The following is a 13,833-nucleotide window of genomic DNA, read 5'->3' as shown; positions in this document are numbered from 1 at the left end:
GTCGCCACTAAATAGCTGGCACTCTAAATAACTACTAATACTATAATGCAACACCCTTACAGTAATCATTCCATGTCTGAACTTCTCAACCATTAAAATAGCAACAATGCTACACATAATCACTTTTCAAAGTCATGATGAATTTTTCTGGTATAATAAATTTTAAATTTCCACCTAAAATGGAAGCCTTACCTAATTATTTTTATAACATAATCGATTTTAGAAAAGGCATTATCAATTTGGTAGATGTTTCCCAAGACAAATACTTTTTTTTTAAATATGAATTTGTAATTTAATATTTACATTAAGTAGATTGTAAAAAGATAAACAAAACTTTTATAGAGTTTTTTTAATTGCCCAAAAACTTTAAGTTATAAGCAGTTTCATTGACTAAACAAATAATTATTTATTTATCAATAATAAATAAAATAAAAAATAACACTTACTGCTTATTTTTCTTTTAAAAAATGTTTACATTAGCGCTTTTACAGAGCGCACCGCCTCATCACATGTAATAAAACTTAACAATTTAAAAAAGAAGGATGTTATTTCTTCTTATTTCTACTTAACAATTTGACGATGAAGATGAAATAACATCCTTCTTTTTTAAATTACAAAGTTTTAAGACAAAACTTGTACAGAACTTAATTCTGAGAAAACTGATGTGATAAAGTCTACAAAAAACAAAAAAAAAATCAATTTTTATTATTGCAAATAAAACTTAACAAAAAAATGTTATGAATTTTTAGAAAATAGAAACAGCTTTTTGTCGTACATTAAATTTAGACCTTTGAAAAATTAGGTTGTCAACACTAACTGTATGCTTCATTAATTTGAATACTACTCATTGTTATCATAAAATCGTGGATACATTTTACAATAAACATTAAGTTTTTAGTTGTTTTTGACACAACTTTGATTGTGTTTATTGAGAATCAAGTTATATAGTGTTTTTGAGATTTTTATACTTTAAAATCTACCTATATTTTCCAATTGAATCGGAATTTAAAAAGGTGAAATTCTGCTTTGAATTTTTTATTTGAAAAATGCTGCGTCTCTTCATTCAAGTAGAATATGCTAACATGATTTTTGTATATGGTTTTTTCAATGGAAGTGCTCCAGCTGCGGTGGAAGAATACCGATGTAGGTATCCCAGACAAGTAATTCCAAACCAAAAAGTATTTTGAAGAATTTTTAATAATCTTTATGAGATCGGTACAATTCCCAGCACTCATGTTTCATCTGAACATCAACTGCTACAGAGTGATGAAAGGGAAAATATTCTTCAGGTGGTACAGCTTAGGCATACAATAAGCACGAGAAGAATATCTACATGACTCAGCATTCCACTAGATACATGGCTCAGTATTCCACAACCCCCGACGGGGAGTCTTATTCTTTAAGACTTTGGGGGTTGGCATCCCCACGGGCCTAGCCTCTGCAGCTATTCTTCCCACTATACAGTGAGCTGCAGAACACTTTACATTATACACATATACTACACCAAGAACACTACATAAATTACAACATACACACTTACACAATTACACAACATTCTACACTGATATTTCTTACATTAACACTCGGTGGTGTTGCGATATCTTACGAAACGCAACCGTAACTCAAGGTGGGAACAAATCGTGCTGATGGGTGAATGGCTCTACGTAGTGAGTCTTGAACAATGTCCTCGGGCACCAGGGCGAACCCAGTTGTACTTAGCTCTAGCTCCAGTACGCGTGCGCTCTGCTGGAGTGGTCCATTTTTCGCCGGTACTCGTGGGACCAAAATTTCTGTTCCTATATTAAATTCCAAGATGGTTGGTGGTCCATCTGAAAAAACCACCAAATTAAGTCTTGCGAAGAGACCTCGATCAGCTTTGTCTGACGAGGATAAAAGTCCTATGGAAGAGAAGTACAAATCTTTAGACTTGAGCACTAAAAATATTCGATTCGTTGTTCTCCGAAATAGTGGCACCCTCCAAAAGGTTTCACCTTTCCTAATAAATAAAACTGTAACAGGTGAAATTGGCTCCCCCGAAGAACATCAGGAAATTACGTGACGGATCGATTCTGGTTGAAACATTCAATGACGAACAGAGTCGATCAATCTTACGTCTCCGTAATATGGGTGGTATAAATATAAGTGCTGAAAGCCACAAAACTTTAAATACGAGCAGGGGTGTAATTTTTTGTCGAGACCTTTTAAATATACATATCAATGAAATAGTTGACGAGCTTTGCCACCAAGATGTTGTTGAAATGAAACGTATTATGAAACGGCAGAACGGAACAGAAGAACCGACACCATCTCTTATATTAACATTTAATCTCCCTGTTCCACCAGAAAAGATTAAAGTGGGTTACCTCTCGGTTCGGGTACGACCATTCATACCCAACCCACGGCGATGTTTCAGATGCCAAGGTTTTGGTCACACTACAACATCTTGTACAAAAACTGAGATCTGTGCTCGATGTGTTAAAGAAGGTCACAATGACACTAATTGCGAAGAAAGTGAAAAATGCGCAAACTGCAGTGGTCCACATACAGCCCGCTCCCGAGATTGCCTAATCTTTAAAGAAGAAAAGGCAATTCTCAAAATCTGTACGGAGCAAAAGCTTTCTTTCCCGGCCGCACGAAGAGAATACAAAAAGTTAAATAATTCACGGAACCTGGTTAAACCAGATGTATCTTTTGCCACCGCTACATCTAAACAAATTCCTACAAATGTTAATAATCAGCAGTGCGGATCCTGCAATGAGCTTAAAAAACTTGTTCTGTTAAAAAGATGCTTTCTGATCAAGTAGCTTCACTTACAGCCACTATCTCACAGTTGACAAAGATGAAGAAAACGTCTTTCGTCGCAGTTAGTGAATCCAACAGTGTGATACACATGAAAGTTTCTGCTCCCAAAGTCGTACTGGCACGAGTAGCGACTATCACAGCTGGCAGTAAGCCACCCCGTAAAGGGAACCCACATAACCACCACCTCTGGGATGTTAACTGCAGCATCCCATTCAAATAAATCTCCTCCACCATCACCTCATTTACTGGAGGATATGGTTGAAGAACCACCCGACCCTAGGGCATCGGAGTTCTTTAAAATAAAAAATACAAAAAAGAAAAACCGAATCACCTACAACTAATTTTTATATAATTTCCGAAACTTAATTTTTTTATTTATTTTTTTACACTTATGAACATTATTCAGTGGAATGTTAGAGGTATTCGGTCCCGCATTGAAGATATTAGAGTACTAGCGCACGCATATGATCCACTAATCATGTGTTTCCAAGAAACTCACCTTCTACAACATGACCCAATTACACTCAGAGGATACTTCTGTGAGAGATACGACTGCCTAGTAGACAGTAGGGAGAGTGGTGGAGTAGCGATTTTCATGAAGAATGGGGTGTCAGCTACAAGAATTCAACTAACCACTGTCATTCCTGCTATTGCAGTAAAGGTCTCTATTCCCTTCAAATTGCATATCTGCAATCTGTATCTCTCACCGAACACTGAGTTCAGTGCTTTAGATGTCTCAAATCTCCTCACGCAAATACCATCTCCATCGTTAATAGTAGGAGACTTCAATGCCCATCATATTTCCTGGGGCTCAACCTTCTGCTCCACTCGAGGAAATATGATAAACAGATTGAGACAAGACTTTGACCTTTGCCTACTGAATAATGGATCACCCACATTCATGTCCTTATCAACTGGTACTGTAACTAACCTTGATCTCTCCATATGCTCACCGAATGTGCTCCCTCATTTTAATTGGTCTGTTTGTGATGACTTTCACGGCAGTGATCATAGACCAATTATTATTGGTTTCGGTGTAGACTGCGAGATTAAGAGAAGGCCACGGAGATGTATTGTTGAAAAGGCAGATTGGAACGGATACCATAAAGCATTCCAATCTCAGTATGACGATGAAGCGAACATCCTCGACCAATATTCTTCTTTTACGTCCATGATACTTGAGAATGCCAACAGATATATCCCACAAACATCGGGTAATCCTAGACGTCCTTTCGTTCCATGGTGGAACGATAATTGCAAATATGCTATTAGGAATCGACGGCAGGCACTACGAAAATTTAATCGTAGGCCTACAACAGAACATCTAAATTTATACCGCAGGGCTAGAGCGGTGTGCCGTCGAGTATTCTTGGACGCTAAGAGGAATTCATGGACGAAATACATGAGCACTATCTCACGCACTACTCCCACGTCTACTGTATGGAAGAAAATTCGTGCAATTTTCCGATCACCGAAACAATCTATTCTTGGTCTTATTGATGAAGGAGAACTCCTTTCATCATCCTCGGAAGTGGCAAATAGTCTAGCAAAATCTTTCCGCTCGGTGTCTCTCACCTCATCATATAATAACGATTTTCAACGTTACAAGATACAAATAGAAGTATTATCGTTAAACATTGGTGATTCAGTTGGTGAATTAAACACTCCATTCGTATATAAGAATTGTTACATGCACTTAAAAACTCATGGGACACTTCCCCAGGACCGGACAACATTTGCCTTTCCATGCTTTCACACCTTCCTAATTCGGCACTACAACTTTTGAATATTTTCAACGGTTATTCTCCGAACAAGTCTTCTCACCCGGCTGGTCAGAAGCATTTATTATACCAGTACTAAAACCTGGTAAAGACCAAACGAACCCCTCAAGCTACCGCCCTATTTCATTAACAAGCGTTTTGTGTAAAATAATGGAGAGAATGGTAAACCACAGACTTACATGGTACTTGAAGAAACATGGCTTTCTATCTCCAGAACAGTGTGGTTTTCGACCAGGACGATCTTCTATTGACCATTTAGTGTCACTGGAAACAGCCATACAAAACGCTTTCCTAAATCGGCAGCACCTCGTCGCTATCTTCTTCGATATAAAAAAGGCGTATGACACAGCCTGGCGACGTGGTATTCTTAACACTCTCAAAGAATGGGGAATCAAGGGCAATATGCTTGCCTTTATCCGGGGATTCTTAAATCACCGAATGGCTCGTGTTCGTGTAGATGATTCGCTCTCAGATAGTGTCATCTTGGAGAATGAAGTGCCCCAAGGTAGTGTATTAAGTGCCACCTTATTTTCTGTAGCCATAAACGATATTACCAAATGTGTGCAGGCTCCTGTCTCATGTTCTCTATTTGCTGACGACTTTGCTATCTATATTGCAAGCCGTTCAACACCTACAGCAGAGAGACTACTGCAGAACACTATATCTCACCTTGAAGCTTGGTCCAGGATTACTGGTTTCACATTTTCATCCGAAAAAACAAAATGTGTAGTTTTTTCTCGGCTACGAAACCCTTCTATTCTGCAAATATTTCTGTACGGTGAGACTATTACTATCTCTACTTACGTTAAGTTTTTAGGTTTATTTTTTGATAGCCGTCTTACTTGGGTCAAACATTTAAAAGAATTGAAAACAAAATGTTCCAAACTTCTAGATATGATGCGAGTCCTTACTAACACCAACTGGGGAGCCGATAGGTCATGTATGATACGTTTTTACTATTCCTTTGTTCGCTCCCGTTTAGATTATGGTTGTGTCGCCTACTCTTCAGCTCGTCAATTCGTGCTTAAAATGCTGGATAGTGTACATCATGCTTTCCTTCGGCTTGCCACAGGCACGTTTAGATCAAGTCCTATCGCAAGCTTACTTGTGAACTGTGGTGAACCATCACTTTGGGATAGACGAGACCAGCTTTTATTATCTTATTTTGCTCGTCTCAGAGGACAGCCAAATCACCCGGCTCTTGACTCGGTCTTTAGAAATCCTAATCTAGGAAAGTATGAGGATCATCCACGTCGTACTGCACCTGTAGGTGTCCGTACCTGGCGTCTGCTGCAGCATATAAATGTTGACACACCGTCATTCTTTCCTATGTATCCTTGCTCATATCCTCCATGGAGAATAAACCTTATAAATTTTAATTTTGACCTGACTACATACAATAAACAATCAACATCATCTATTGTCTTTCAGCAAATGTTTCAGTGTGTTCTCTCCAAGATGAAACCAGACGCGGTTGTATACACTGATGGATCAAAACAAAATGATACAGTTGGGTGTGCATTTGTTGTCAATGAAAGAACTTATATGTTTGGTCTACCCGGTATTACGAGTGTGTTTATCGCTGAACTATACGCTATAAATAAGGCTCCAAACATCATTAACCCTAAATATACAAAAATTCTTATTTGCAGTGACTCGTGTAGTGCTCTCCAAGCCTTAAAAAACTTTTATTCCAAACATCCTATCGTCATTGAAATTTACAACGCAATCGCTGAGTTGAATAATCGCAACACAGAATTAAGTTTTTGCTGGGTCCCTAGCCACGTAGGGATTCCAGGTAATGAACATGCAGATTCCGCTGCCAAAGAAGCATGTAACCAGCCTCCTTTCAACACCCGAGTTGCTACTTCCGATTTCATTAACTATGTAAAACAATTATTAAGAGCAAGGTGGCAAGGTGATTGGACGGCTACCGTTGATAATAAACTCCGTCAGATTAAAGATTCTGTGTTACCATGGGACTCCTGATACAGAAAACCCCGGCGTGAGGAAGTAGTTCTCTGTCGATTGCGGATAGGACACACGAGTACCTGTTTACAAGAGGACAACCACCTCTATGCGCACGATGCAACTGCCGCGTGACTGTGCGCCACATACTCGTGGACTGCATATGTTATGCGGCATTGCGTCGTAAATTTAAACTACCCAGAAACATCCGTGGTATCTTGTGTAATGATAAAGAGGTTTTAAACCAGATGTTTCTGTTTTTGCGTAGTATAGGGTTAATACAAAAAATTTAATTACTCTAGTCCTATGTATTGTTTTTGTTATCCGAGTAGGGAGCCTTTTACACTCCCTATCGGAATTTTGTTTTATATATATATATATTCATATTTTGTTGTTTTTTTTTTTCATGTTTTTAAATTCGTCTGTGATATTAGTTCCTCCTCTATGAATCATGAGACCTTGCCGTTGGTGAGGGGGCTTGAGTGCTCAGGGATACAGAGTAGCTGGACCGAAGGTGCAACCATATCGGAGAGGTATCTGTTGAGAGCCAGACTAAGGAATGATTCCTGAAAGAGGGCAGCAGCTCTTTCAGTAGTTGTTAGGGGCGTGAGTCACAATGACTTAAACGGCCGTATCAACATCACTCAGTCCTCTGAGTACTGCGCAGCTGAAAGCAATGGAAAACTACAGCTGCTTTTTTTCCAAGAAAATGTGGCTCTCTGCATTTTCACATAGCAACAATGGAGGCGCCTTCCTTGGTAAAATATTCCGGAGGTAAAATAGTCCCCCGTTCGGATCTCCGGGTGGGGACTACTAAGGAAGGGGTCACCAGAAAATTAAAAAATAACATTCTACGAGTCGGAGCGTGGAATGTTAGAAGCTTAAAAAAGGTTGGTAGGCTAGAAAATTTAAAAAGGGAAATGGATAGGGTGAATGTGGATATAGTAGGAATTAGTGAGGTTCGGTGGGAAGAGGAAGGCGACTTTTGGTCAGGTGATTTTAGAGTAATTAACTCAGCTTCAAATAATGGGCAGGCAGGAGTAGGTTTCGTGATGAACAAGAAGATAGGGAGGAGAGTGGAGTATTTCAAAACGCATAGCGATAGAATCATTGTAATAAGGATAAAATCAAAACCTAAACCGACAACGATTGTTAACGTTTATATGCCTACAAGCGCCCATGATGATGATGAGGTAGAGTGTGTATACGAAGAGATTGATGAAGCAATTAAACACGTAAAGGGAGATGAAAATTTAATAATAGTTGGAGATTGGAATGCAAGCATTGGAAAAGGCAAGGAAGGAAATATAGTGGGTGAATACGGGCTGGGCAAAAGGAATGAAAGAGGGGACCGACTTATAGAGTTTTGCACGAAGTATAATTTAGTAATTGCCAACACCCAATTTAAAAATCATAATAGAAGAATATACACTTGGAAAAAGCCAGGCGATACTGGAAGGTATCAGATAGATTATATCATGGTTAAGCAAAGATTTAGAAATCAACTCGTTGACTGCAAAACTTACCCTGGAGCAGACATTGATAGCGACCATAATTTGGTGATAATGAAATGTAGATTGGGGTTTAAAAACCTGAAGAAAAGTTGTCAGATGAATCGGTGGAATTTAGAGAAGCTTGAGGAAGAGGAGGTAAAGAAGATTTTTGAGGAGGACATCGCAAGAGGTCTGAGTAAAAAAGATATGGTAGAAAATGTAGAAGAAGAATGGGAGAATGTTAAAAAGGAAATTCTTAAATCAGCAGAAGCAAACTTAGGCGGAATAAAGAGAACTGGTAGAAAACCTTGGGTTTCAGACGATATATTGCAGCTGATGGATGAACGTAGAAAATATAAGAATGCTAATGATGAAGAAAGTAAAAGGAACTATCGGCAATTAAGAAATGCTATAAATAGGAAATGCAAACTGGCGAAAGAAGAGTGGATTAAAGAAAAGTGTTCAGAAGTGGAAAGAGAAATGAACATTGGTAAAATTGACGGAGCATACAGGAAAGTTAAGGAAAATTTTGGGGTAAATAAATTAAAATCTAATAATGTGTTAAACAAAGATGGTACACCAATATATAATACGAAAGGTAAAGTCGATAGATGGGTGGAATATATTGAAGAGTTATACGGAGGAAATGAATTAGAAAATGGTGTTATAGAGGAAGAAGAGGAAGTTGAGGAGGATGAAATGGGAGAAACAATACTGAGATCTGAATTTAAGAGAGCATTAAAAGATTTAAATGGCAGAAAGGCTCCTGGAATAGACGGAATACCTGTAGAATTACTGCGCAGTGCAGGTGAGGAAGCGATTGATAGATTATACAAACTGGTGTGTAATATTTATGAAAAAGGGGAATTTCCGTCAGACTTCAAAAAAAGTGTTATAGTTATGATACCAAAGAAAGCAGGGGCAGATAAATGTGAAGAATACAGAACAATTAGTTTAACTAGTCATGCATCAAAAATCTTAACTAGAATTTTATACAGAAGAATTGAGGGGAGAGTGGAAGAAGTGTTAGGAGAAGACCAATTTGGTTTCAGGAAAAGTATAGGGACAAGGGAAGCAATTTTAGGCCTCAGATTAATAGTAGAAGGAAGATTAAAGAAAAACAAACCAACATACTTGGCGTTTATAGACCTAGAAAAGGCTTTCGATAACGTAGATTGGAATAAAATGTTCAGCATTTTAAAAAAATTAGGGTTCAAATACAGAGATAGAAGAACAATTGCTAACATGTACAGGAACCAAACAGCAACAATAACAATTGAAGAACATAAGAAAGAAGCCCTAATAAGAAAGGGAGTCCGACAAGGATGTTCCCTATCTCCGTTACTTTTTAATCTTTACATGGAACTAGCAGTTAATGATGTTAAAGAACAGTTTAGATTCGGAGTAACAGTACAAGGTGAAAAGATAAAGATGCTACGATTTGCTGATGATATAGTAATTCTAGCCGAGAGTAAAAAGGATTTAGAAGAAACAATGAACGGCATAGATGAAGTCCTACGCAAGAACTATCGCATGAAAATAAACAAGAACAAAACAAAAGTACTGAAATGTAGTAGAAATAACAAAGATGGACCACTGAATGTGAAAATAGGAGGAGAAAAGATTATGGAGGTAGAAGAATTTTGTTATTTGGGAAGTAAAATTACTAAAGATGGACGAAGCAGGAGCGATATAAAATGCCGAATAGCACAAGCTAAACGAGCCTTCAGTAAGAAATATAATTTGTTTACATCAAAAATTAATTTAAATCTCAGGAAAAGATTTTTGAAAGTGTATGTTTGGAGTGTCGCTTTATATGGAAGTGAAACTTGGACAATCGGAGTATCTGAGAAGAAAAGATTAGAAGCTTTTGAAATGTGGTGCTATAGGAGAATGTTAAAAATCAGATGGGTGGATAAAGTGACAAATGAAGAGGTATTGCGGCAAATAGATGAAGAAAGAAGCATTTGGAAGAATATAGTTAAAAGAAGAGACAGACTTATAGGCCACATACTAAGGCATCCTGGAATAGTCGCTTTAATATTGGAAGGACAGGTAGAAGGGAAAAATTGTGTAGGCAGGCCACGTTTGGAGTATGTAAAACAAATTGTTGGGGATGTAGGATGTAGAGGGTATACTGAAATGAAACGACTAGCACTAGATAGGGAATCTTGGAGAGCTGCATCAAACCAGTCAAATGACTGAAGACAAAAAAAAAAAAAGATATTAGTTGTAAGTTTTATCTCCTTTTTTAGTTGTAAGTTTTATTTAGTTTTAATATGATAGTTTTTAACGTAGTTTTAAGTTACATGTTAGTGTTTTTGTTATCCGAGAATGGGCCTTTTACACCCATTCCAGATTTTGCTTCCTGTGATAGTAGTTTTAAGTTTTAATTACTTTTACTTTTACTTCTATTTATTTATTTATTTTCCGGGCGATGATAACGACCAATCGTCTTTCGCCCTAAAAAAAAAAAAAAAAAAAGTATTCCACAAGGAATGGAGACATTACATGCTCATGGACCTGTATCCTTATCATGTTCAGAAAGTTCAACACCAGTTTGGTAAGCATGCCAGACGACTGCGGTTTTGTCAATGGGTTAACAATAATTACCACTTAATTCCATTCATACTATTTTCAGACGAAGCTACTTTTACTCATAATGGCATAAATAATACGTCTGTAATTAACATTGGTGGTCTGAAGAAAACGCACATGTTGTAGTTGAATCAAATTTCCAGCAATGATTTTTAATGAAGTTTGACGTTGTATGATTGACAATCAATTAATAGGCCCTTTCATACTAGAACATGTCAATGGGAGAAATTTTTAAACAATGAATTTCTTACAGTGCTTGAAAATTTCTCAATGGTAAAACAAAATGAAATGTACTGTCAACTTGAAGGAGCACCATCACATTTCACAAATGAAGTAAGACAATTCTTAGATAAAAGATTTACTGGTAAATGGATTGGACATAGATGGTAAGTTGGCCATCTACATCACCAGACCTTATTCTTAGATTACTGTATATAGGCATGGATGAAATGTGAGGTGAACAAGCAAAGAGTAGACACATATGACAAACTGATCGCTCGCATTTAAATATGGAAAAAAACTATTGTATTGTGCTTTTCAGATACATGTAACATTTCTGATTACTACATAGAATTTCCATTAATGATAAAGCGCAATTTCTGGATGTTTTATTAGATGACATATTCTAATGAATGGTCAAACTGATTTCGCTTGTAATAAAATCAAGTTGTAATGTTTTGTCCTGAACCACCTTAATAAAATGTTAAGTTTGTCATATTTATTAAATATTTATCTTTTCTCCATATATTCCTGTATAAAGGATAATCTCATCTCTTGGGCTTCCTCTAAAATTGTGAATGAATTTTTAAGATATAAAAATAGGCTGACAGATCATTATTGGACACCATTTATAGGAATTATGTAGACCTAAATTTAAAAAAATGAAATATATAAACTTATCCTTGTGTTTATATTTATCAATGTGCAATCTTTGCTGAAAAGCAAGGTCACTTGTTCTTTAAAAAAAAAAGACAACACCCACCTTTACCAAACCAGACATGGAACTATTTCCATGTAACTGTTTTTCTCAACTAATACTTTAGGTTATGAGAAATGCCCTTATTATGTTACTGTTACCATTCAATAAACTGCCAAAATATTTGAAAATTTTCTGACAAATTCATTTAAAATACAAATGAAAGATTTTATTTTATGAAAACAACCATTATTGCCTTGGTGAATTTTTAAATAATACAAATTAAAAATAAATTCAATAAAACCCTGAATTTTACGCATTTGGTTCAAGGTGTAAATAAATATGTGCTCAAAATAATTTTTAGCGGTTTCTGAACTTTGAATTATTTTGTAGTAATTTTTTATATTTAATGTTATTTACCTTTAAACATTTCAATGTTTATAATTAAATAATTAATATGGACTTTAAACACACTTTATTTTTTATCTTATAATTTGTTTTTATATTTATAATTTATCTTATATTGATGTGATCTATATAATGTATTCTATATAACAATAAAAAAAATCTATTTATTTCTAGAATACAACAAAAGATAAGTTTTAATGTAATACTACATATCGTTGCTGACTAACAGGATAATTTTTACCTGTATAATTCATATTCACAGATACTAATGTTGCATAACTTGGCACATAATTAATATATTAATTACTTAAAGTAAGATTCACGCAATAAACAATACCTACTCTCACCTGACAAATTTCAAGTGGATTAAAAAATAACTGCTGTTCTTTAGAATCTGCTTCATCTTCAGTTTTAAATTTCAATTCCACATTATCAATTTTAGATTCATTTGGGAGATCTACAGCACTGGTCAGTTGTAATTCTTTACCATTTTTTGTCTAAAAAAAAATAAAAATAACAATGACTGTACATACAGTTGAAAAGAAGAAAAATTATTTACTATTTCTTATGGTAAAAGACAAGTAATGTTTAATACGACCAGGCACTATATTAAAACGATATATTTTTTAATAAAAAAATTATACCTTCTTTTTTAAATTATCAATTGAACCATCAATTAGCTGGCACCCTCAACTACAGAAATGTTTACAACTCCCTTTCAGGAATCATTTCATAGTCTGACTTCTTCGTAGATACCCAAATTCCAACCATTGAATAGCAGTTATGGTGTAGTTATCCGATTTTCATAGTCAGATGAAGTTTTTTAATTTATTAAATTTAAGGTTTCCTCTTAGGATTATGTTGTATTAAAAAAAAAAAAAACTAAATATCAATTGTAAATTTGATTATATATATATATATTTATTTCAGCAAACTGATATGGATAAGATATAAAAACGACAATAAACAACTCTTGTAAACATCTCAAGTTAATTGACTGAAAATTTTAATTAAACAGAAATTTTAAGCATTAAAATAATATTACAGCTTACAACAATTATTTTTTTTATCAAAGTATTGTTTTTATTTGATATTACTACTTTTTTAATAATCTTTTCTGAATAAAATTCATGTTTTGGCAGCTTCTAGTTCAAAATAAAAATAAATCTTTCCCTGAAATTTGGTATTCTAATAACTGATGAGTTTAAAACTTTACATTGCTGACTCTAAAATATTATGAAGCTTTCTCATTACTACATTTAAATTATACCATACTCAAAAAAAAAGTTTAGGATAAAAGTTTCATAAATTTCAAAAAAATCTGCTCCAAATTCTGCTTCACATTCATTTTTAACTTTTTATTTTCTCATTATAATTTGTAGCTTTGTAACATCTACTAATACCAGAACAGCAATTAATTCCGATTCTCAAGTCATTTCATCGGAAATAAAACAATAATATCAGCTGAAAAGAAAATATAAAAATGAAGAATTTCATTCAAATATTTTTTTAATAAAAAAATGTAAAAAGGTGTCGCACAAATAAAGATTAGAACTTCACCTTTGGACCACATCAAAAATCTATAAGCAAGTAAATATTTAAAGCAGTGGAGAAAATTAGTTGGCATCCTCAATAATTAATGCAGCTGCATACCACTTCAGGAATCATTCCTTAGCCTTCCCAAATTCCCTCTTGCATTAAGATAGTATTCCACATGAAGAGTGGTGGCTGGATAAATCAGGATGTGGTGCCATCAGTCTGTGCCATTAAAGTTTGGGTACAGAATTTGAAGAAACTTTTTCAGTAATACACATGAACCCCCTGATAAAAAAGGAAAGGACCGTCTATGTATTTTGTGATCGTCTGA

At 35.3% G+C, this 13,833-nt stretch overlaps 1 protein-coding gene across 2 annotated transcripts in view; it reads right to left on the bottom strand.

The window, feature by feature from the left end:
• The window catches only part of LOC142317319 (uncharacterized), a 71,186-nt gene that overhangs the window by 16,724 nt on the left and 40,629 nt on the right, over positions 1–13,833 (bottom strand). For both annotated transcript variants that reach the window (XM_075353765.1, XM_075353766.1), the window contains one exon: positions 12,314–12,463. In XM_075353765.1, the coding sequence (XP_075209880.1) occupies positions 12,314–12,463 (150 nt within the window). The remainder of the gene's footprint in view (positions 1–12,313; positions 12,464–13,833) is intronic.

The sequence above is a fragment of the Lycorma delicatula genome, chromosome 1 (genome assembly GCF_047948215.1).
Source record: "Lycorma delicatula isolate Av1 chromosome 1, ASM4794821v1, whole genome shotgun sequence".
NCBI lineage: Eukaryota > Metazoa > Arthropoda > Insecta > Hemiptera > Fulgoridae > Lycorma > Lycorma delicatula.
The sequence above is the reverse complement of the archived record's forward strand: the minus strand, read 5'-3'. Positions and strand labels throughout refer to the sequence as shown.